Genomic DNA, 24,278 nt, shown 5'->3' with positions numbered 1-24,278 from the left:
AGGATGGCCAAGGAGCCCCTGAGCAGGTATGTGTTCCACAAACCTTGTGAGAGTCAGGCTGTCACTATTTTTTTTTTAAATGTTGCTTTGGCAGGAGCTGCCTCCACAGCACAGGCTCTAGACCAGGGGTAGTCAAACTGCGGCCCTCCAGATGTCCATGGACTACAATTCCCACGAGCCCCTGCCAGCAAATGCTGGCAGGGGCTCGTGGGAATTGTAGTCCATGGACATCTGGAGGGCCGCAGTTTGACTACCCCAGCTCTAGACTGTAGGCCTGAGGTTAAGCGGTGGCTATTCTTTTGGATGTGCCTCCTGGGGCAGACATTTTAGTTGCCGTGCCCACCGCCCTGCGTCGGGATTGCAACGGGGCACTGATGATTTTCATGGGTGAGGAGGAGGGTCACCATCCCTGGGTTGCAAAATCCCTGGAAATTGGGGGGGGGCAGCACCTGGGGAGGACGGGGACTACAATGGGGCACGATGCCCTCCAGCCTTTTCTCCAGGGGATCCAACGTCCGTAGTCTGGAGATGAACCGTCATTCTGGCAACACCAATAGGAAAAAAACAGCCAACTCCGAGTGAATCAGCTGAGAAGAAAAGAAGCGTACAGACGCAAATGGAAGTGGGATGGAAGGCAGGCTGGGCTCCAACCGGGCAAGCGCAGAATCCGCCCCCCCTGTTCCCTCCCCCTCCCCAGCTCCCCCCCCCTCCCACCGTGAGACTCCCCCCGCCGTTAACTGCCCAGGAAGAAAAAGGAAAAACTACAGAGCTCAAGCCGGTTCAAAAAGAAATCTTTGTTTGCATTATCAGTTGCTCGACAATTAACAGCCTCGTGTTAAAGTCATGATACACGTTAAATAAAGCGTCTCGTGGCCGGGCGGGCGCCTCTGCCAGCAGGGGAAGAAACGTAGTTGGGAGACGCTGCTCTGTTTGCGTTCTGTCCCAGCCCCACGGGGAGGAGTCAGCGCAAATATACCTATATACATATATCTCTCTTTTTCTCTGTAATATTTTACTCTCTCTTTTTTTTTTTTTCCGTTCCCAGCAGCAATGGTTGGGCACAGCCGAGGCGGGAGGGACCGGGACTGACCAAGCATGCAAAAGGAAGGGTGCCGAGAAAAGATCAGCGGAGGGAATGGGGAAGAGTGCCAGGTTAGGGGCTGCGGGATCCCGGATGCCCCTTGTGGGGTGGAGGCAGAGGGAGAGGCAGCAGAAGGTGGTGAACGATCCATTCACCACTGGTCCTAAGGAACGATCCTATTGCCAGGGGTCTGACAAGACAGCCTGCCCCACGGCGGTCCTGTGGAACCAAACCAAGGGATCCCACGTTTCCCCCCCCTCCCCTGTGGACGCCAGTTTGGCACGTCGAAAAGCAACGGCCTTCGGAACCAGGCCGCAGTTGGCCCTCCTGACCACAAGGGGCGCTACAGTAATAAGGCCGCTTCAACCAGCGCGTCTCAGGGCGGGATCACCAGTCACAGCTGCCCCCCCTGGAGTAATATCGAGAACAGAACTGGGGTGTGGAGGGGAAATCAATGGGGGCGAGGGTGGAGGGCCAACCCGAGCCCCCAAAGGAGGGAGCTAGTTGTGGGGGAACTGGGCGGAGCAAAGGGGGAAGGTGGCGACGGTGGGGTGGGATAGATGCCCCCAACCCCAAAACGGAAAAAGGGTGGGAGGGATCAAGCTGAGAAGGAGGCTGCAGGCGGCGGTTTCGCCACTGAACGCCACCCCGGTGGTGCAGGCGAGGGTCAAAGCGAAGGGGTCGGGGCTGCAGGATGGGCCTGCGCTCAGACGGCGTTGTCCAGGTCGGGCACGGCATCGGGGGACGGGACGCATTCTTTGCTGAGACGGACGATCTCCTGAGAGAGCACCTCCAGGTCCTGGCCGGGGACAGAGACAGAGACAGAGACAGAGAGAGAGGCGTCAGGAGGCCAAAATCGGAGCTTGGGAACAGGACTGGTGTTCTTCCAATCAAGGAGGAGAGCTTGGTGTTTTTTTATACTCCACTTTTTGCTACCTGAAGGGGTTCCAAAGCGGCTGACAAAACACCTTTCCCTTTCCTCTCCCCACAGCAGTAAGGGAAGTGGGGCCGAGAGAGCTCAGAGAAAACGGCTCTGCCGGAACAGCTCTACGAGAACTGGGACGAGCCGACTGGGATGTCCACTTCGGGGAGTGAAAAGCAGGGTATAAAAACCAAGTCTCCTTCAGTTTAGCACAGAGTTGTAAGCGAAGAGTTGAATTCCCACCTAGGGCACCTCGAATTCTGAGGAGGGAGCAGAGCTCATAAACCGCGGAACTTATCCAAGCTTGGAAACTTCATCTCTCTCCGCAGGGTCTGGTTTGGCTCTGCCCACACTAGGCCCGACCTCTTTGGTCCTGCTGTGGGCGGTGGGATTTTGTCGGGTTTTTTACATGAGCTGACTTGTAGAGGCCCATCTGAGCTGATCTCGGAAGCTTAGCAGGATTGGACCAGGTTGATATCTGGATGGGAGAAAACCAGGGAAGTCCAGCACTGGCCGGCAATGGCAAACCACCTCTGGCCTTTTTCTGTCCGGAAAACCCTACAGCAAACTTTCTCTGCTTTTTTACCATTGCGGAATCCCCGAAACACTTTTCAGGCTTCGAGGAACCCCAGAAGGGATGGGATCGTGCAGAATATGGTTGGGGAGCACAGATGTGGACACGCCCCCCTGAGGCCCCTCCCCTTCCCGCCCCCTCCAGGCCTGTCATTGGCCATTCGGGTGGGGCCGATCGACATGTCCATATAAGATCATATTACCTGATAAATGTTTAGCACGTTTTTAAAAAATAGAAAAAAATTAATTATCTCCCCCCTGTTCGGGAAACCCTTCCAGGGCCGTCAAGAAACCCCAGGGTTTTACGACACCCTGATTGAGAAAGCCTGCTCTGCAGGGTAGGCCATAAATTGGTTATAACTTGACAGTAAAGACAGACAAATGGATGGAAGGAGAAAGAAAGAAAGAAAGAAAGAAAGAAAGAAAGAAAGAAAGAAAGAAAGAAAGAAAGAAAGAAAGAAAGAAAGAAAGAAAGAAAGAAAGAAAGAAAGAAAGAAAGAAAGAAAGAAAGAAAGAAAGAAAGAAAGAAAGAAAGAAAGAAGGAAGGAAGGAAGGAAGGAAGGAAGGAAGGAAGGAAGGAAGGAAGGAAGAGACAGAGAGAAATAAAGAAAGAGAAAAAAAGAGAAAAAGAAAGAGAGAGAGAGAAAGTAAGAGTGAGAGAAAGAAAGAGAGAGAAAAAAAGAAAGAAAAAGAGAAAGAGAGAGAGAAAGAGAGATGGGAGAGCTGGGCCACAGGTGGAAGGATCTACAAGTCAAAAAAATTCAATTTTAGGGCAGGGAAGAAACTAAATTTGCTCCAGTCCCCACCAAATTAAATTGCAGTGGAGTCAATGAACGTTGCCTTCTCCCTCTGCCAATGCAGTCATTTGCATGATCAATACATTATGGAATTTAAAAAATTGCTTGTTGAACAGGATCGGGGAAGAGTTCAAAGGAAAAGTCTGGAGAGCATGAAGGGGGGGGAAAGGGCCAAATCAATCAGGCTTATTGAGAGAGAGAGTGAGAGAGAGAGAGAGAGAGAGAGAGAGAGAGAGAGAGAGAGAGAGAGAGAGAGAAAGCAAACAGAGACATAACCAAAGGTTGGTTTTCACAGCGAGGGAGTCTTGGGCATCTCAAGCATGGGTGAACCCCCTTCTTTCACCCCACCTGCAGGGAGGCCCCCCTGACCTTCCTTCCTTGGGGTTTGGCTGCAAAGAGGAGGGGCTGCCCCCTTCTTCCCCACTCCCCCCACCCCGGACATCGGACGGGGAGCCTCTTTCCCCATCCACGCAGCGCCCCCTAGAGGCCCCTGCCACCCACCACCTTTCACCTGCCCCTCGGCCGCTCCCTGGCATCCACTCCCCCCCCACACCCAGTACCCCCCCCCCGACCTCCAGGGAGGCATCCCCCCCCCTGCCCATCTCTGATCCCCAACCTTGAAGCCCGTCCTCTGATACGGTCCCCCCCCCAGGCCCCCCCACCCCTCGCAGGGACAGCTATAAATAGCAGTCCTGTTTCCGCTGACCTCACTCCTTTCCTTCTCTGGCTCCATTAGGACGTTGCAAGGATCAGATTCTACATCAAGCCGAAACTGAAGGGAAAGGGGGGGGGGGGAGGACCGATACGCCGCAAAGTCCTTTGCTGGGTCGGATGCTCGTTCTCCCCGCAGCGCGTGTACCGGCCACGGGAGCGTGGGGGCACTGGCGTTTTCTTGCCGGCTCCAGCCACGGCCTCCCAAAAGGCAGCAAGGCAGCCAAATGTGAGGCACAGAGGCGACGGTCCCCTTCTGCGCCCCACCCCCCCTCTGGTATACTGCCTCTGAATGTGGAGGTTCCAACAAGAGATGGGAGGGGGGTGTTATGCATTTACTGCCGGTCTACCAGCAGGGGCTGGACAGACACTTCTCCTGGCTGCTTGAGGCTGATCCTGCACTGAGCAGGGGGTGGACTAGATGGCCTTCATGGACCCTTTCCACTCTAGGATTCTATGAATCTAGTTCAGCCATGGAAGGGGCTGGCTAAGGAGGTGGGGGGCTCCCCCTCACTGGTGGTCTTCAAGCAGCGGCTGGACAGACTCTGATCCTGGATGCCTGAGGCTGAACCAGCACTGAGAAGGGGGTGGGACTAGATGGGCTCGATGGCCCCTTCCCACTCTAGGATTCTAGGAGTCTAGTTCAGCCGTGGAACAAGCTGCCTAAGGACGTGGGGGGCTCCCCCTCGCTGGCCGTCTTCAAGCAGCAGCTGGACAGATCCTCATCCTGGATGCTTGAGGTTGATCCTGCACTGAGCAGGGGGTGGGACTAGATAGCTTTGCTCTAAACCTGGCCGCCGGTTTCAACCCCTGATGCATCAGACATGGACCTGTACTTCAACCCGGCGCCCAGCTGCTCAACGGGAACAGAAGTGCACTCGGGGCGCTGGACTGGTCCCCGTTTCCGGAAAGGAGGCAGGCCCCGGAGCGGCTCTCCTTCCGCAGGGCCCTCCCCTGCGGCTGGAAGGGTCCACGGGCCGCCTCTCAAGTCCTGCTTGGCGGTTCCATTTGGTGGATCAGCCCTGGGGCGGGGGGGGGGCGGTGCTGGAGGGGGAGGAGGCCGACCTCGATCGGTGAGGTGGAGGAGTTAAGAAGAGCAGCGGCTCCTTGGCGCATCTCCGAGCTCAAGGTCGCCGAGAGCCGCTCATGTGGAAGGAAAACTGCTACTCCCTCGGCTGCCCTTCGGTGCCAAAGAGGGAGAGAGGGAGAGAGAGAGAGAGAAGACCTCGTGCTGCTTCCCTTCCTCCAGCAGTCACCTTGACCCGCAAGTGGAGACCATGAGCGGCCGGACAGCTATGCGGACTGCGCTTCCACCCACCCCGGGTCGAGGATGCTGGGGGAGACTGGCCGGACCCCTAGCAGCCACCCAGTCCCAGAAGGAGAAGCCATCTCCGCCTCTTTCCTTCCCTTAGCACAGGGTTGGCTGAACATTGGCTCTCCAGGACTACAGTTCCCATGAGCCCCTGTCGGCGTGGCCAACTGGCCGGGGCTCACGGTGATTGTGGTCCACGGGCATCTGGAGCACCACCGTTCGGCTGACCCTGCGAAGCCAAGGGCGTCCAAAATGCAGCTCTCCGGCGACCACGTGGAGGATCAGTAGATGCAAGAAAAATTCCTCCGGCGGTCGCTCAGTTAAGAGGCAAGACACAAGCCGCACTGTGAGCCGGGTGCCTCGGGGAGCTTCTGTCCTGATATTTGGGCAAGGCTGCCATTGCTTGCCTCTGCGTAGCAACCGTCCACGTCCTTGAAGGTCCCCCATCCAAGCAGCCAGGGCTGACCCTGCTCAGCTCCAAGATTTAGTGAGACCCATGTAGCCTGGGCCATCCAGCTCAGGGCTGAGACAAACAGAGGTGGTTTTAGCCATTGCCTGCCACTGCACAGCAGCCCTGGACGTCCTTGGGGGTCTCCCATCCAAGTACTAAGCAGGGCCGACCCTGCTTAGCTTCCGAGATCCGGCGAGATCAGACCAGCCTGGGCTATCCCGGTCTGGGCCTTCCCATCTTCACCCAACGGTACGTCCCTGGGGGCGGAGCCTCCCCTAAGCCCCGCCCACAAACCTTCTGTAAGTGCATGTTCTTGGTCAGCTGCTCCTCCAGCATGTTCTGAAGCTTCTTGTTCATCTCCCGCAAGTTCTCGTCTCCCGGCTTCACCAGGTCACGCAGGACGCTGCTCAGGCTGCTGCGGTCCACCTGCCCATGGGCTCCGGACACGTCTGCCGGGAAAGCAGGGGGAGGGGGGGGAGAGCAATCTGATGAGCATCTCAAGACTCAGGAAACAAAGTGCTTGAGGCAGAGTCCCTAAGCCAAACCGCTCCTCGCCATGCGGAAAACTAGCAGGGGGGAAGATCTCTTTTGTCCTGATGGCTAGCTTTCTACATACAAGGATACAGAATCATAGAATCATGGAATAATAGAGTTGGAAGGGACCTCCTGGGTCATCTAGTCCAACCCGCTGCAATATGCTGGACACTCACAACCGTATCGCTCATCCACTGCAACCTGCCACCCCCTTGAACCTTCACAGAATCAGCCTCTCCATCAGATGGCTCTCCAGCCTCTGTTTAAAAATCTCCAAAGATGGAGAACCCACCACCTCCCGAGGAAGCCTGTTCCACTGAGATATATATGACACCTTCGTAGGAATGGGGCATGAGGAAGAAGCTTCTTTCTCTTAGGGATAAGGTTGCCAACCTCCAGGTGATGGCTGGAGAATATCTGGAATTACTATTCCTCTTCAGGTGACAGAGATCAATTCAGCCGAAGAAAGTGGCCACTCTGGGAGGTGAGCTCTGCGGCCCTCAGGAAAGGGCAGCATAAAAACCTTATAAAATCAGACCCCACTGAGGTCCCTTCCCAAACTCCCCCTTCCTTAGGGTCCCCCCCCTCTCCCCCAATATTTTAGTATTTCCCAAACCAGATCTGATGAAATTAAGTAAGAAACCATCTAGCATGTTAAACTCTTCCTGCTCCAGGTCTCATCCTCCGAAGATGTCAGACAGGTGACCAATGCCCGCCCTCCCCGGCTGTTCTCAACCAATCCGGGATTGCGTAACACCCATCATCACAAGGCTAGGCGGCCAATCAGGCTTGACTACATGACAACACTCTGAAGCCAATTCCGAGTGGGGGCAGGAGGCAGGGTCCTCAGTCCAAATAGGCCCAGGGGAGAGAAGGGTCCATTTATCCTCCTGTTTAGGCTCCACCCCCAATTTTCAGATTTGAGGATGGATTTTCTGGGGGGGGGCAGAAAATCTGCTCAAGCGGCACCCGACTTCATTTCGGTTCTGTGTTCCGTTTCAGCAGAACCAGCCGAACATCCCCAGCAGTACCAGCTCCCTCCAGCCCGTCAGCTTCCTCCAGCCCATCTAAAAAAGCCGGCACTTGGCCAGCTCAGGTGGGTGAGGGAAGCGTCCCGACGGCCCTCCGCCCGCTAACCATTACGCCCCTCTCTCCTCCCTCAAGGCCTGGGATAGATCTCCTCTCCGCAGGGGGCTGATGTAAACGTGGGGTCTTCTCCCCGTAGGAAGGCCATGGGGCCGCTCAGCCGTGAAATTAGCAACGCAGCGGGAGAGAGAGAACGGCACCAGCCTCTCCTCCGCCCCTACCCGAGGAAAAACGGGCTCAAAAAAGCATTAAGAAGGGGGAAAAAACGGGAAAAAGAAATGAATTGCGACGTCCCTTCCCTCGGTGGTTTGCCAGAAGCAGCCGCCTGACGGTTTCAGCGAGGGGAGAAATCAGACTAGGAGGGCGAGGGTGGACAGTTGTGGGTCCCGTAGCAATGGAGGGGCAGACAGGCAGGGGACCAGCTAACGTGGGGGGGATCCGGAGGGGGTTCCACGACCGGGAAAGAGAGGAGCAAGGAGGCGGGGAGGCCCCCCTGACTCGATACGCCTCACGAGTTTTATCTGATTACGATTTATCAGTCCCTGAATCAATTTGACCCAAAGGGAGGGGGGAGACTCCGGCATCCAGGGCAGGCACCCTGCTGGCAGAGAAAGATAAATCGGCAGCTCCTCCAGCGAAATAAATCCCCGGGGGCCAGGCGCTAAGTGTTTCCTTTAAATTTTGTAGAAAATCCGGCTATATTTATCAGGGGCGCCTTTTCCAGGCATCGGCCGAACGGTTTAAAAACCCCCACTGGCGGATTTGTGTCTGGTGCCGAGATGAAGCCCGTGGTTAGGCCTTCGGCTGCGGGCGGCATCTCTGAGCTCGTACAGAGTGTTTCCTACGCTCCGCAGCGACTGAGCCCCACCTGCCCGGGGCCGGGAAAGAAAAGCGTGCTGGTTAGGCGGGGTGGCATCCAGGCAGTCTGGAGGCCTTCACAATGAGACAGGCTTGTGCCGGGGTTGGAAGGACCGGCCCCTTTCTGCCGGGCGATTTCCACAGGCCCCACCGCTCTGGGGCCCTGCAGTCAGGATTTATTAAGCCTCGCCGAGCCCCTCTTCCTTTCAGAAACTCCCCTTCGGCAGGACGTGCCCCGGCTACGAACGTAGCCTCCCTGCATCGAAGCGCACCACGCAGAAGACCCCGGAGCGCACGCCACGGCGCTGTCACCCGTCACCCGAGCCGGGCTCGCAAAGGAGTGCCGGAGAGGTCTCAAGGGTCTCGGCAGAGGCGAGGCTGTGGGGAAGGCCTGGGCGCCCACCCGTCCGCCCCCTCCGGTCACCACCCCCTGCAGTTTGCTCTCCCTGATTCCCCGGAGTGACACGGGGCTGAAGCGGCTGCGACGTTTCGATCGATCCCGCCTGCTCTCCCGACTCCGGGACTTCAGCCCGCATCAGCCCGGCTGTCTCTCAAGGCCGAAATCCTTCTGTACCGTGTCTTGGAACGCGGCTTCTTTGTGCACGCACTCCCTGCCCCCCTTCCCCGCTGGGGAAGGCAGCCAGGAGTCCTCTCTCTCTCTCTCTCTCTCTCTCTCTCTCTCCCTCTCCTGGTGTCAACTCCTCCGACCAAGAACGGCAAACCGCTGCCTTGCCTCCCTGCACACTGATATGTGACACAGAGGGAGAGGGCAGGGCTGGCGCTGGGCCCTCTCTGCCGCCCACCTGTGCCACCCACCTTCTGTCGCCCACTTGAGAGTTCGAGCCCCCGAGTCGACCCTTCCACGGCGCAAACGCACGTGCCGGCCTGCGAATTAACATTCCGCACCCTTCTGCGACAGCCTCGCTTATGCAAATAGGCGTTTCTTTTCCCTTTTTAAAAAAACGTTGTGTATTGCTGCGTAAATGTGACGGTTTTCTTGAATAGTGGGGAGAAGCAGCGCCCGAGGAAAGGGGCTGGAATCCTGCCGCTTATCACGGGGAGAGGGTCTGAATGAGAGCTAGAAAACGGCTTTCTTTTTTTTTTTTTAATATGGATTCAACAGCCAGCTCCGAAATTGTGTATTTAGTGATCATAGTTGGAAGGAAGGAAGGAAGGAAGGAAGGAAGGAAGGAAGGAAGGAAGGAAGGAAGGAAGGAAGGAAGGAAGGAAGGAAGGAAGGAAGGAAGGAGATTGGAAGTGGAAAAGGAAGGAAGGAAGGAGATTGGAAGTGCACTGAAAAGGAAGGAAGGAAGGAAGGAAGGAAGGAAGGAAGGAAGGAAGGAAGGAAGGAAGGAGATTGGAAGTGGAAAAGGAAGGAAGGAAGGAGATTGGAAGTGCACTGAAAAGGAAGGAAGGAAGGAAGGAAGGAAGGAAGGAAGGAAGGAAGGAAGGAAGGAAGGAAGGAAGGAAGGAAGGAGATTGGAAGTGGACTGAAAAGGAAGGAAGGAAGGAAGGAAGGAAGGAAGGAAGGAAGGAAGGAAGGAAGGAAGGAAGGAAGGAAGGAAGGAAACAAAGTTAGTGGGACCAACTGGTGGGTATTGGGGAGGATATGGGCTTCCTTAACCAGCCTTATTGGCATTATTAGGGGTATTAAGCTGGAAAGGAGGAAAGTAGATTCCCCACTCCTCCATGTGCAGCCAGCTGGGTGACCTGCGGCTAGTCGCAGTCCTGATAGTTCTGTTCTCAAAGAGCAGTCCTGTCAGAGCTCCCTCCACCTCACCTACCTCACAGAGTGAGAGGAAGGGAAGGCGATTGTCAGCCGCTTTGAGGCTCCTTCAGGTAGTGGAAAGCGGGGAATAAAAACCAACTCTTCTTCTTCTTCCAAACCTGCTGAGGTCATGGTCCCAAGGCCTAACTGCTCATCCATGGATTTGCTTCTTCCTTTTGCTGCTACCTTTCTACAGGCCAGGATTCCCTGGGCCCTGATCAGGAAGAGCAGATGTGCGATTCCCTCTACCGTGAAAAGTCACCGGTTGTCGTGCATGACGCACATGGGACTCAGACGCGCACCCTGCTTAATTTAAAAGAGAGGGGGCTGTGCACGGAGGCACGACGGGGACTCTCGGGGCAGGAGAGCCAGTGGGTCGGAGCAGAAGGTCAACGGTTGCTCCTGGATTCCGTTTCCAAAAGATTTTGGAGGGCAAATCAGACGACGACGGGCAGAGGGAAGCAGTGCAAGGAGGCGGCAGGAGGAGAAGGAGGAGGATTGTATTTTTAGCGTTCATGAAATATTCACCGCTCGGGCCGTGCGTTGCCAAGCTGAGGAGAAAGCGACCCCGGGCAGGCTATTTATAACAGGCTCCTGTTCCCTGCCCGCAGCGTGATTCTGCGTGGAAGGCCGTCCCCTCCACCCCCTTCGGGCTCCCCACCCACGCTGCCCCTTCCCCGGCTTGCTGCCCCCGCCAGACTGCCCCCCTCCCGGTCCCTACGGGGCTCTTGCCGGCCCAGAAGGGCGGCCGACAATCGGCAGGGCCGCCAACAAGAGTGAGATGAAGAGAAGGCGATCTGAGAATTACAAAAAATGTTTCAGAAAGCAGGTCTGGGGGGGGTGTGTGTGTGGGGGAGGGCAAAATGGGGAGGGGGGCTGCGAGCCTGGCGGGCGATCGAGGTGAGCCTGGCGGGAGTCTGCCCCCAGACCGCTTTGGCAGAGGCTGTCCGGCGAGAGCAAGCGGGCAGGAAAGTGGCCGGAGCCGGGATAAGGAGGCTACCTCACGGCCCGGCCTCTCGCTCTGGTCGACTTGCCGGAAGATTTGCTGAGCCCGACGCTTTCCTGCACCGAGAGCAAAAAGTTGACCGCCATCCTCGCGCCCGCCTGGGGGCCTTTCGAGGTCAGGAGCCCCGTGCTGAGTGAGATCCCTCCGGGCCCTTCTCTTTGCATGGCTCAGCAAGCTCTCCCCTCCTTCACCCCAGTTCCACCGACGGCGCAGCGTCCGTCCGTCCTCTAGGCCGCCGGAACACCTTGGGGCTTCTTTGCCAAAAGTCCTGCAGCTCTGAGGCTCAGGGATGCCAGCCTCCAGGCGGGGCCTGGAGACGGCCTGCAATCACCGCTCACCTCCAGACTACGGAGATCGGTTCCTCTGGAGAAAACGGATGCTTTGGAGGGGGGAATCTACAGCAGTGGACCCCTCTGCGGTCCCTGTTCTCTCCAGCCTTCATCCCAAAATCACCCCAAAGGTTTTCCAAACTGCAAGCTCACCCCCAAGCCCTTGCTGGGGGAGGGTACCTGGCAACCATGTCTCAGAACCAGTGGGGTGTAATGGGTAAGAGTGCCAGATTAGTATCTGGAAGTCGCAGGTTCAAATCCCTGTTAAGGCCGTGAAAGCTCAATGGGTGACCTTGGGCCAGTCACGCTCGCTCGGCCTAACCTTACCTCGCAGGGTTGTTGTGAGGATAGAACGGTGGACAGGAGAACAACGTAGGCTGCTTTGGGCCCCCTTCTTGAGGAGAAAAGCGGGGTGTAAGTGAATTATGTAAATACCTTCCTCATGCTCAGGAGCAAAAAACACCCTGGAAGGGAAGGGAAGGGAAGGGAAGGGAAGGAGGGAGGGAGGGAGGGAAGGGAAGGGAAGGGAAGGGAAGGGAGGAAGGAAGGAAGGAAGGAAGGAAGGAAGGAAGGAAGGAAGGAAGGAAGGAAGGAAGGAAGGAAGGAAGGAAGGAAGGAAGGAAGGAAGGGGAGGGAGGGAGGGTGGGAGGGGAGGGAGGGGAGGGGAGGGGAGGGGAGGGGAGGGAAGGAGGGAGGGAGGGAGGGAGGGAGGGAGGAAGGAAGGAAGGAAGGAAGGAAGGAAGGAAGGAAGGAAGGAAGGAAGGAAGGAAGGAAGGAAGGAAGGAAGGAAGGAAGGAAGGAAGGAAGGAAGGAAGGAGATTGGAAGTGGAGTGAGAAGGAAGGCTGTAGAACAAACAAAGGCCTACCTCTCCCAGATACCTGAAGATATTCTATTGTTTTCTCTCTCTCCCCATGCCTAAGAATGGCTACGGTCCCTTTTCTGCCAGGACTAACCGCCCCGCAACTACAGACGAACTCAAGCGCAGGCACCCGGCATAAGCAGAAACGGCAGCTGGTCCAAATCGTCCGGCTGCTTTGAACGTTACTCGCTTTCCACCCCATCTCCCCCACCCGACACGCAGTGGGGCTGAGAGGGTCTGTCTCGGGCTCACGGGCGTCTCCTCTGCTCCTTCTCCCTTTTCTACGAAAGGCTGCCCAAACTGGGACAACTCTGAGATTAGCTGAGCTCCCTCCCTCGCCCCGGAATCCGATACCCTTCTTGCACCCCGGGTCCATAACAAAGGGGCAGGAGCGTAAACCGCCGGGAGGGAGAAAGAGCCAGGAGTTGAGCCCAGAGGGGCGCATGGCACATGCACAGTCCCCTCCGCGTCTTCCTAAATGGGAGCCGCATCCCTCCGAGCGTTTGCAGAAACCGCCCTTAGAACTGGGGCATGCCTTCAATCCCTACGGCAAGCAGGCCGGTGTAAGTGGGTGAAAAGCAGGGGAGTTCTCTTGCACCCAGCTCCAAATTAGAAGTACAGGTTCTCTACGACTGGATGGCTGTGCTGGAATGAGACCACGGCTAGATGGAAGCACAGGGAAGACGGGGGGGGGGGGGCTGGCTGGGGACGGCTGCATGGCGCACCAGCACACGTGGTCCCGGTGCACTGCAGCCGAAGTCAGCCAGAAGAATTCCTCTCCTTGCCTTTGCCCAACGCCTGTGACGGGAGACGCTGCTAACGGTTTCCCACAGCAGGTCCCCGAGGAAGCCGTCACTGTGGCTGCTGTTGCAGAAAGGCCCACCCCCACATTTCTGCCGAGGACACAGGAAGAGGAGAAGGAGAAGAGAGAGAGGTTTTAATGCCCTGCTCTTCATTGCCTGAAGGAGTCGCAAAGTGGCAGACAAACACCTTTCCCTTCCTCTCCGAACGACAGATGCCCTGTTAGACGTGTGGGGCCGAGAGAGCTCTGAGAGAACTTCCAGGTCTGAAAGAGCCATGCCGAGAGCCAGCGTGGTGCAGCCTACTCTGGAGAGCTGGGTTTGACTGCCTCCTCCTCCTCCAAGTGCGTGCAAGCTGGGTGACCTTGAGCTAGTCACGGTCCTCTTAAGAACTGTTATTGCAGGGCAGTTCTCTCAGAGCTCTCAGCCCCAACTACCTCACAGGGCGTCTGTTGCGGGGAGAGGAAGGGAAAGTGATTGCCAGCTGCTCTGAGACGCCTTCAGACAGCAAAAAGCGTGGTATAAAAACCAACTTGTCTTCTTTTTCTTAGCTTCCGAGGTTTGATGAGCTCATCGAAATCAGGGTTTCTGCAGACAGGTCTTAGAAAAGGCACCAGGAGGACCTTAAAGACTAACAGCATTTGTTGCAGGGCAGGAGCTTTTGCAAACTGCTGCTTTCTTGAGTCTGTTTGGATACTTCTGAAGGAAGGAAGGGAGGAAGGAAGGAAATTGGAAGTGGACTAAGAAGGAAGGAAGGAAAGAAGGAAGGAAGGAAGGAAGGAAGGAAGGAAGGAAGGAAGGAAGGAAGGAAGGAAGGAAGGAAGGAAGGAAGGAAGGAAGGAAGGAAGGAAGGAACGAAGGAACGAAGGAACGAAGGAAGGAGAAAGTGAATTAAGGCAGAAAGAAAGGCAGAAAGGCAGAAAGGCAGAAAGGCAGAAAGGCAGAAAGGCAGAAAGGCAGAAAGGCAGAAAGGCAGAAAGAAAGAAAGAAAGAAAGAAAGAAAGAAAGAAAGAAAGAAAGAAAGAAAGAAAGAAAGAAAGAAAGAAAGAAAGAAAGAAAGAAAGAAAGAAAGAAAGAAAGAAAGAAAGAAAGAAGGGTGACTTGTCTTTTTGCCTTTAGGGTTGTAGACATAAATAAGGGGGAGGAGGAAGTGCCCCACTTCAGGCTTCACCTTCCCATTTCCCTCACTTGCTGCCCAGGAGCACCGCTGGAATAACCGGACAACCCCCTGGGGAATCCAGAGAGCTGACGTGCTTTTTTCGCTTCTGTGCTGCAATCTGGGAAGTCTCGGGGTCAGCACGGCTGGAAAGATACCAGCCCAATCCCTTCCAGATACCGGAGTGGGTCAAGCGAGGCCAACCTTCCATCACCTTGCGCTGCAATCTTTGCCACGAGCTGCTCCCGCCCTCCCCAAGTCAAGACACCAGAGGGAAAAGCCCCCCAGGCGCCAGCCGCTGCTCACCAATGCGGCTGTCCATCACGTAGGTCTCGATGATCGCGCTCTTCCGGCACAGGTCCTCGGCCATGGAGGCGCTGCTGACCTCGAGGTGCTTCACCTGGAAGGAGGAGGGATCACGTCACTCCCAGCCGGTCACGCACCCCCCCCCCCAAGCCCAGGGGTCCCCAGCTGTTCCGAGACTGCAGGCACCTCTGGAGGTCTGACCTGCCACGGTGGGGCTACAAAACAGCTCGGTCTGATGGAAATCCTGATTCTGTGAACTTAGGCGGATTGTGAGTGGGTGGGCAGAAGGGACTGTGTCTGAACTTGGCTCTTGTGGCCCTTTCTTGCATGCCCAGGGTGGTGCCTGGAGAATAGCCAGGGATCCTGGGGGATTTTTTGGGGGGGAAGGGAAGCATCATCTAAGCATGGAATTGGGATCACTGTGGGTGGGCAAGTGGTTGTGAAATTTGGATTACAATACGAAAAAAGGAAGAAAGGCTCAAAACATAAACAGAGAAAAAAGCAGAACCTTTCCAAGGCAATTGGTACAATAAATTTTATATATTTTAAGGTTGGTCCTTAAAAAATTATCAATATATAAAATTTATTGTATCAATTGCCTTGGAAAGGTTCTGCTTTTTTCTCTGTTTAAATTTGGATTATGCATGTTTTAACTGTTTTGCAAACGGCCCTGCGCCCACTGGCGGAGAGGGGCAGTCTATAAAACTAATAATTATGCTTTTTTAAAAAATGTGTTCCCTGCGATTCCACCCCAGTCGCACCCTGAAGACCAATGAGCCCTTCGGGGGACAGGAGACACCTGTGGAAAGGAGCTGGTCTCTAACATGCAAAAAGGACTCTCATCTAAGCTGTTTTAATGTGGACCAACACGGCTGCCCGTTGAGACAAACTCCCTGCGGTGACGGCTTCCGTCTCCCCCCCTCCCCGGAAGCTGGGAAAACCAGCCCAAGTGCGAGGATCTCGGTGCTGCTGGGCTGCCGATAAACAGCCCTGTGGGGTCCCGCCCGTCCCAGCCAGCCCGTCCAAGCCTGGCCCCGCCTTCCTACCCGTCCCGAGCGCCGGTACCTTCTCTTCCAGAAGCCACTTCTCCTGCTGGACTTCCGCCAAGCGCTGGAAGAGCTCGGAGATCTCTTCGTCCGAGAGGTCGGCCGGCCGAGGGGGCTGAGATTGAGACTGGGGGCTGCCGGTGGTGGACTGGAACAGAGAAATGGGCCGGAAAGGGGGGAAGGGTCTTCAAATCAGGGCCTCGGAGCGTGACCGTTTCCCCTGACGGTGCTCCCAAGTTTTCGGAAAATGCCAGCCTCCTGGCCCTGATGCAAACTGGCAAACCAACTATGTTCGTCTTCGAAAACCTATGCCAGGGGCAGCCGCACTGTGGCTCTCCAGATGCCCATGAACTACAATTCCCACGAGCCCCTTGCAGGGGCTCATGGGAATTGTAGTTCATGGGCATCTGGAGAGCCACAGTGCGGCCACCTCTACCTTACAGGGTGACCATAGGTCAACTAGGGCTTGACGGTCCTTTCCACTGACCGGCCCTATCCTGTTTAGCATCTGAGAGCAAACGGGATCTGGCCAGCCAGGCCAGGGCGTTGATTAGTTGCACCAAACGAAACGCAGAATTCAATCTACATTCGATTATGACGTACACCGTGGTGAGGTCAGTCAGCGTTAAAAGTCAAACTGGCTTGGAAAAGCTGCAATAATTTCACAGGCAAAGCTGAGGAGCTTGTCGAAGGACCAATGTAAGATCGTACACCTTTTGGCCGCAGGTGAAGAATACAAACGGTTCCAAAAAGGCCCCCGTGCAGAAAACAGTCTGGACGGTCTCCCCATCTCAGTTCTAAGCCCGGCAGGGGCAGAATTTGGAGGTCATTATCCCAGATCTGGTGAGCCGGTTGCAGCCAGCTGGGTGACCTTGGGCCCGTCACAGTCCTGATAATGCTGTTCTGAATGGAGCAGCCCTGTTGAAGCTCTCTCCGCCCCACCTACCTCCCAGGGTGTCTTTTGGTGGGGCGAGAGGAAGGGAAGGCAATTGGAAGCCACTAAGAGACTCCTTTAGGCAGTGAAAAGTGGGATATAAAAACCAACTCTTCTTCTTCTTCTTCTTCTTCGTCTTCGTCGTCTTCTTCTTCTTCGTCTTCGTTGTCGTCTTCTTCTTCTTCTTCTGCTTCTGCTGGGGCGATGCAGCTCTTCTCATGGGTACGGCCCTCGCACAAAAATCTTCGTTGCCGTTATCGTCCAATGAGAAAAGTCTCCGGTGTTTCCAGCAACCCAAAATTCCGCTGGCCGTGTGACATCGTAACCGCTTCCTGCAGCTCGTTTGGGCCTCGTTCATGGCTTAGTGACTTCGTTTACAACCCGACTTTCTCCCCGATGGAAACCCGCAGCCCTGTGCTGGGAAATTTTCTTCCCTCCTGATTCAACTCGGCTGCCACGCTTAAAAGGAACCGGCTCCATTTGTTTGTTCTCTGCAAGGAAATCTCGCTAATCATACATCAGGAGGCTGCATTCAACGCGCCAAGGGAAGCATCCGATGGGGCCAAGGAAGCTCTAAGCTAAACCACCATCTGGGGTTAAGAATTTATGTGGCACAAATAATTAGGAGGGAATTAAAACATTCCACGTTGGAGTTTTAGACCGGCTTCACTAAGTTGCTCAAGGGACAATATTAGTGTGTGTGCTGGGTTTGTGTGTGTGTGTGTGTTACTGTGTGTTTTGATGGCCCAAAAAAATATACTTCTCTCTTCAATAATTTTTGTATTATTTCACACAAGAGTCACAAGAGTCCATTTAAGTTTGCACCTACTGCTTCAGTGACTCCATCCAGCCACCTCATTCTCTGTCGTCCCCTTCTTCTTTTGCCCTCGATCGCTCCTAGCATTAGGCTCTTCTCCAGGGAGTCCTTCCTTCTCATGAGGTGGCCAAAGTATTTGAGCTTCATCTTCAAGATCTGGCCTTCTAAGGAGCAGGCAGGGCTGATTTCCTCTAGGACTGACCGGTTTGTTCGCCTTGCAGTCCAAGGGACTCGCAAGAGTCTTCTCCAGCACCAGAGTTCAAAAGCCTCAATTCTTTGACGCTCGGCCTTCCTTAGGGTCCAACTTTCACAGCCATACATTGCAACTGGGAAGACCATAGCCTCAACTAGACATACTTTTGTTGGCAGGGTGATGTCTCTGCTTCTTATGATGCTGTCTAGATTTGCCATAGCTTTCCTCCCCAGGAGCAAGCGTCTTTTAATTTCTTTGCTGCAGTCCCCCATCTACAGTGAGCTTGGAGGCCAGGAAAATAAACGAACGTTTAAAAAATTTAAAACAAATGTATAAAAACTAATCAGCTCCCACCCATTTGGGAAACCCTTCCTGGGCCATCGAGAAACCTCAGGGTTTCACGAACCCCTGGTTGAGAAAAACCTAGGCTCGAATGCCAGTCTAGGATCTAGGAGACCTGAGTTCGAATCCCCATCCATCACGAACCTGGGTGGGCTACGCTGGCTCCATTGTCCGCGTCCAAGCCCACCTCGCAGGGTTGTTGTGAGTGTAAAACGGAGAAAGGAGAACAATCTACATAACTTTGAGTGACCTGGAAGGAGGGGATTAAAACTGTGCTAGAATGAGAAACAAGAAGACCCCCCACCCCAAATGGGTTTGGCCAACTAGGGCTCCGGCCGTGTGACAACGTTGTGTAGAAGCTGCAAGCCAGAACAAACTAAAAAAAAAACCCGCAAAAAGCCTCGCAGATCTATTGTGCTCAGATTGCGACCGTTTTGCTCCAAAGGCCAAACGAAAGCTCTCTTCGCTCTGACGTTCCCTTTGGAGAACCATTCAGCAAGAACGTTAATGCATGTCTTTGATCAATCAATACGCCCGGCTTTAGACACACATTAGGCACGCAATGAGATATTTACTGCTATTCATCAATGCCCCTCCAGCGCTGCTTCGCCTCGGCTAAAACGCGGACTTCCACTTTGCACTTAAGGACAGGCTTGGCGAGGAGGGACCCACGGATGCTGCCAAAATGGGCATCCTTGTGTCTCGCTCGCTCGCTCACTCCCCCTCCCAGCATCTCGTGAAACTCATCCCCTGAAGGGACCAGGCTCAAATTTCACGTGAGCTTCCCTGCCTCTTAGAATCATAGAATCATAGAGTTGGAAGGGGCCACACAGGCCATCTAGTCCAACCCCCTGCTCTACGCAGGATCAGCCCTAAGCATCCTAAAGCATCTTCCTCCTTGCAGCAGGGCATTTACACAGAATAGGGGCTGGGGGTCGGGAAGGAGTAAACGCAAGGATGCTGTTTTGGGTGGCAGCCGTGCGTTCCGTTCTGCCCCTACCAACTTTTCCAGTGGAAAACTGGTTCGCTTCATTGAATTTTGGAGAGGAAATTTGCAAGGGCTCCCTTTCAGATTTTGGGGAAAGGGGATTTACGGCTGGGTGCAGAAGTTAGACCCTTAAAAAGGCTCCGCATCTGAGCATTGGAAGAAGGCTCTGAAGAAGTGAGTCATGACTCCCAAAAGTTCCTGCCCTGCTGCAAATTTTGTTTGTCTCCAAGATGCTCCTGGAGCCTGGCTCTTTTCTCCTGTTCCAGACAGACTGACACAGCGACACACCTCCATCTACCTCCACTAGAGCATTTATTGTACTTACTTTTCATACCAAAGTTACCTGCAAAGGTCAAGAGTCTTCCCCACCCCCCAAATAAAGGTATCTCTGTGCCTTCAGCATCAGCCTCTTATACGTATCATAAAACCAGCTGAACAGGAGAACTAAAGAACTGCCCTAAAGAAGAAGTCTATGCAATCTATAGTCCCGCGTGGATGTTAATATCACAGGAATAAGCTCTCCAGGGAGATGGTGCCCTCTGCACAATCGAGAGGACACTGCTCCTTTAAGAGAAGCCCTGCCCCGTTTGTGGTGAAGCTGTGCCTCTCAGGACGTGAAGCTCCATCCGACGGCTGGAGCTCCACCCGACGGCTGGAGCTCCACCCAATGGCTCGACCAACGTAAAACAGTTCAGGCACACGTTGTTCCAACATAGTGTAGTCAGGGTCTCTCTGCCCAACCCCCACGACCCCCTCACCTTGTTACTGCCGGCCCCGGAGCCCTCTTTCATGATTTCGCGATAGCTGAAGGACGAGATGCTGCTGCTGTCGCCCGTCTGGGCCCGGCTTGGCGAGCTGATATCGGCCAGGACAAGATCCTCGATCCCTGTGGACAGAGGGCAAGGTCAGCGTCTACTGGCAGGAAGCACCGGGGTGGGCCGGGACGGCTGGAGACTAACAGCCCCCTCCCGGAGGCTTCGAGAAACCCCAAAAGTGGCATGAGTGTGCAGAATATGGTTGGGAAGCAGGGCTGTGGACACGCCCACCCAGCATTGGCCATTTGGGGAGGGGTAGTCAACATGTGGCCATATCACATGAAACATGTTAAACAAATTTAAATCATATATAAAAAATGAGCTTCCACCCATTCGGGAAAGCCTTCCATAGGGCTGTTAAGAAACCACAGGGGTTCACAAAACACTGGTTGAGAGAGCCTGGGTTAACCACTGTTAATGGTTCCATCAGCCACCATCGTAACCATGGTTTTTAAGAACCAGGCCCTGCTCTCTGGATCCAGCAAAGTGCAGGATGGTACTTGGATGGGAGAGCAGTGAGGTAATCCAGGGCAACTGCACAGAGGCAGACAATGGCAAAAACACCCCTTCAAGGTAGCCTCAAAACGGCTGCTACTTGACCACACTTTCCAGCACCAGCGCCCTAGTATCCCAGTTTATTTCAGCACACTGAGTGTGGATTCCTCCTTCCTTGGAGCCTCAAGGCCTTTCTGACTCCCCACTCCTCCTCCCCGTGCAGCCCGCTGGGTGAGCTTGGGCCAGTCACCGTTCTCTTAGAGCTCACAGAGCAATTCCGTCAGAGCTCTCTCAGCCTCACCTCCCTCACAGGGTGTCTGTTGTGGGAGAGAGGAAGGGAAGGCAAATGGAAGCCACTTTGGACTCCTTCGAGTATAGAAAAGCAGGGTATAAAAAACAGCTCTTTGTCTCAAAGAAGCCAGAAGCGTGATTCCTACTCTGCCACTGAAGGTCATTCTCACAGCCTAGCCTACCTCAGAGGGTTGTTGTGAGAATTCCATAGAGAAGAGGAAAAAGGACAGCTAGGCTGGATCGAAATGCAGCAAACCAACATCGTCGATACGGAGCGAAGGAGCTGTCTGGCGTGCTGAAACCCCTCACCAAGACAGAGCGAATTTTGGCGGCGGGGGGGGGGAAGGGGTTTGCGTGTTGTTCTCTAGTCCTGAGTTCTGTACTGTTATTTTTTAATCCTCGGATTCGAGCAGCATGCCTCCCTTTTCCAGCGCCGCAGAGTGCACATTCAGGAACGCTTCCGAGGTAAGGCTGTAATTAATCTTGCGCTAAGCGATCCTGAATAAGCACTCTTACTTAAGAACATAAATGCTTTGCTGGACCAGATCCACTCCGTCCAGCGAGAAGCCGAGCAGCTGGCCCGTCGCTCTCTGGCGGAACAAGATCTCCTGCAGAACAAGCTCTCCGGCGGAACAAACTCTCCTGCGGAACAAGCTCTCCTGCGGAACAAGCTCTCCGGCGGAACAAGCTCTCCTGCGGAACAAGCTCTCCTGCGGAACAAGCTCTCCTGCGGAACAAGCTCTCTGGTGGAACAAGCTCTCCTGCGGAACAAGCTCTCTGGTGGAACAATCTCTCCTGCGGAACAAGCTCTCTGGTGGAACAATCTCTCCGGTGGAACAATCTCTCCTGCGGAACAAGCTCTCTGGCGGAACAAGCTCTCTGGTGGAACAATCTCTCCTGCGGAACAAGCTCTCTGGCGGAACAAGCTCTCTGGTGGAACAATCTCTCCTGCGGAACAAGCTCTCTGGTGGAACAATCTCTCCTGCGGAACAAGCTCTCCGGCGGAACAAGCTCTCTGGCGGAACAAGCTCTCCTGCGGAACCAGCGCTGCCTTCCGCCGACCTCAGGGGGTGAGGACTGTTTTTTTCAAAACTATCGATGCCTTGTTGCTCGGCCCATCGATCACAAGGCAGCGTCCGGCAACTGGCGATTAAATCGGAGTGGGGGGCATAAAGAAGACAAATCCCCCTCGAGCCCAAGCACTCGATCAGCAAAGAGACTTGCGAGAAACCAAATGGAAAATCAGCAGGGGAGAACAAGAAGTGGGGGAGGATGAGACGTGTAAAAACCACCCCGAGACGTGGTCAAAAGGGAAACGGTACAGAATCACAAGCAGCTGAGGGCGCCTGGGGGAGCACGGCGAAGTTTTGCCGGTCACGACGGTTGCCAGGCTCCAGGGAGCAGCTGGAGATCTCTCGCTATTGCAACTGCGCTCCAGGCGACAGAGTTTCGTTCTCTTGGGCGAAACGGGTGCTCGGGAGGGTAGGCCAAGAGAAGTCCCTCCCCACCACAAACCCCACTCTCCCAAATCTCCAGGGATTGCATAACCCAGAACTGGCAACGTGCCACTATAGAGAGAGCCCTTCTATTATTATTATTGTTATTGCTATATTATTATATTATTATTATATTTCCCACCACTCCAGAAGCCGGCTCGTGGGGGGGTTACAAACAGTCCATTGATAAAACCCCCCCGATAAAACTCCATCAAAAATATCAAAAAGCAGGACGTGAAAATGACAACATGTGAATAAGGAACATGGCAGTATAAATCAACGACCCCCCCCCATAATTAATTAATTAATTATATACCGCTCTGGAGAGCCAGTTTGGTGTAGTGGTTAGGAGCGCGGACTTCTAATCTGGCATGCCAGGTTCGATTCTGCGCTCCCCCACATGCAACCAGCTGGGTGACCTTGAGCTCGCCACGGCACTGATAAAAACTGTTCTAACCGGGCAGTGATATCAGGGCTCTCTCAGCCTCACCCACCCCACAGGGTGTCTGTTGTGGGGAGAGGAAAGGGAAGGCGACTGTAAGCCGCTTTGAGCCTCCTTCGGGTAGGGAACAGCAGCATATAAGAACCAACTCTTCTTCTTCTTCTTCTTCTTCTTCTTCTTCTTCTTCTCCTCCCCGGGGGCTCAGGGCGGTTTACATAATAACATAAGAACAATACACAGAACAGTCTATAAAACATAATAACATACAATAGAGCAGTGGTAGTCAAAACTGCGGCCCTCCAGACCTTTCTCTAGGCCTTTCTCTCCTATTAAGTGTGCTTTCTTGTCTGCCCTTAGATTGCTACTCTTAGGGGCAGTTTCCTGCTTCTTCTCGGAAGCTTCAGTCTCTCTCTCTCTCTCTCTCTCCTTAATAAATAAATAAATAAATAAATAAATAGGTACCCATGTAGACAGACGCCTGTATCTCTCCTCTGCACTATCACAGAGTGTTGTTCCACAAATAAACCCTTTTATCTCCTTTATCCTAAAAATACAGCGTGGGCATATCTTTTGACTTATTTACCCTGCCAACTAAACCAATGAGCAAGCAGTGTAGTTCTTTTCAGACTAGCCTGGCACGATCTTTAGCATCTACTGCAGGGGTAGTCAAACTGCGGCCCTCCAGATGTCCATGGGCTGCAATTCCCATGAGCCCCTGCCAGCGAACGCTGGCAGGGGCTCATGGGAATTGTAGCCCATGGACATCTGGAGGGCCGCAGTTTGACTACCCCGATCTACTGCAACGGGGGGAGAGTTAAAAATCCCTGCTCATCCACCAGCCTCCCTGGACGATCTCCAGCCAAACACCCTTTCTTCCGTCTCCTCCACACCGCAGGACGGCCGAGAGGTCCAAGGAGGGCAACGTGTCCCGCGGTCTGCGGCTCGGCAGGCGTCGGCGGGAGGTCAGGCCGCAGACCCGGCTTGGGAAACGCTGCCCGCGACCGAGCGGAGAGGCAAGGGACAGTTTTTAAAAGCACCAGATTGTAGAGTGCGGTTTTCAGTACAGGCCATCTGGGGCACCCACCAGACCCCTAAATAACGGAGCGATCGGGTTTTGGTTAAAAAGGAAAATGTTTTTTTAATAGCTGTGCAGATGGTCTTGAAGGGGAGGCAGAGCTGGAGACGAGAGGGGTCCGAGCAGGGTGCTGGATGGGTCCCCAAAGGGTCTTCAAGCAAAGGTTGGATGCACACTTTTCTTGGATGCTTTAGGATGGTTTGGGCTGATCCTACGTTGAGCAGGGGGTTGGACTAGATGGCCTCTGTGGGCCCTTCCAACTCTAGGATTCTATGCTTTAGAATGCTTAGGGCTGGCCCTCCGTTGAGCAGGGGATGGCTTGTCTGGCCCCTTCCAACTCTAGGATTCTATGATTCTAGGCAGTATAATTTAGGTAACACGCATGAAGTGCACATCAGAATGCAAAATTATGGCGTTCTCAGCAAGACACCTGTGGTGACTGTGATGCTTCCTGGGAACTCATTGGTATTCTGCCTCTGCGTAATCTATATAAACGGGCTGCTAAGGGCAGGGGTGGCCAGACGGGGGCTCTCCAGATGTCCATGGACTACAATTCCCATGAGGCCCTGCCAGCAGGGCCTCATGGGAATTGTAGTCCACGGACATCTGGAGAGCCACCGTTTGGCCACCCCTGGTATATGGAGACAGGCATAGCTCAGGTCCTTCCTTGCAGCAAGGAAATGGTCCTGCCGGGGTGGGGTGGGAGGCTGGTTTGGCTCTCATCTCCACACAGTAAAAAAAAAACCTCAAGTGCAGAACATTTTTTTCCAAGGAAATCTTTACGGATGTTATTT

The 24,278-nt window shown here is 54.3% G+C and overlaps 1 protein-coding gene across 2 annotated transcripts in view; it reads right to left on the bottom strand.

Moving 5' to 3' along the window:
• Positions 1 to 775: 775 nt before the first annotated feature.
• GRIPAP1 (GRIP1 associated protein 1) overlaps positions 776 to 24,278 on the bottom strand; it is a 62,626-nt gene continuing 39,123 nt past the window's right edge. For both annotated transcript variants that reach the window (XM_077329487.1, XM_077329488.1), the window contains 5 exons: positions 19,629 to 19,756; positions 15,616 to 15,744; positions 14,551 to 14,644; positions 6,142 to 6,296; positions 776 to 1,880 (listed from right to left, as the gene is read on the bottom strand). In XM_077329487.1, the coding sequence (XP_077185602.1) occupies positions 1,788 to 1,880; positions 6,142 to 6,296; positions 14,551 to 14,644; positions 15,616 to 15,744; positions 19,629 to 19,756 (599 nt within the window). In that variant the 3' untranslated portion in view covers positions 776 to 1,787. The remainder of the gene's footprint in view (positions 1,881 to 6,141; positions 6,297 to 14,550; positions 14,645 to 15,615; positions 15,745 to 19,628; positions 19,757 to 24,278) is intronic.

The sequence above is a fragment of the Paroedura picta genome, chromosome 3 (genome assembly GCF_049243985.1).
Source record: "Paroedura picta isolate Pp20150507F chromosome 3, Ppicta_v3.0, whole genome shotgun sequence".
In the NCBI taxonomy this organism is placed as follows: domain Eukaryota; kingdom Metazoa; phylum Chordata; class Lepidosauria; order Squamata; family Gekkonidae; genus Paroedura; species Paroedura picta.
The sequence above is the reverse complement of the archived record's forward strand: the minus strand, read 5'-3'. Positions and strand labels throughout refer to the sequence as shown.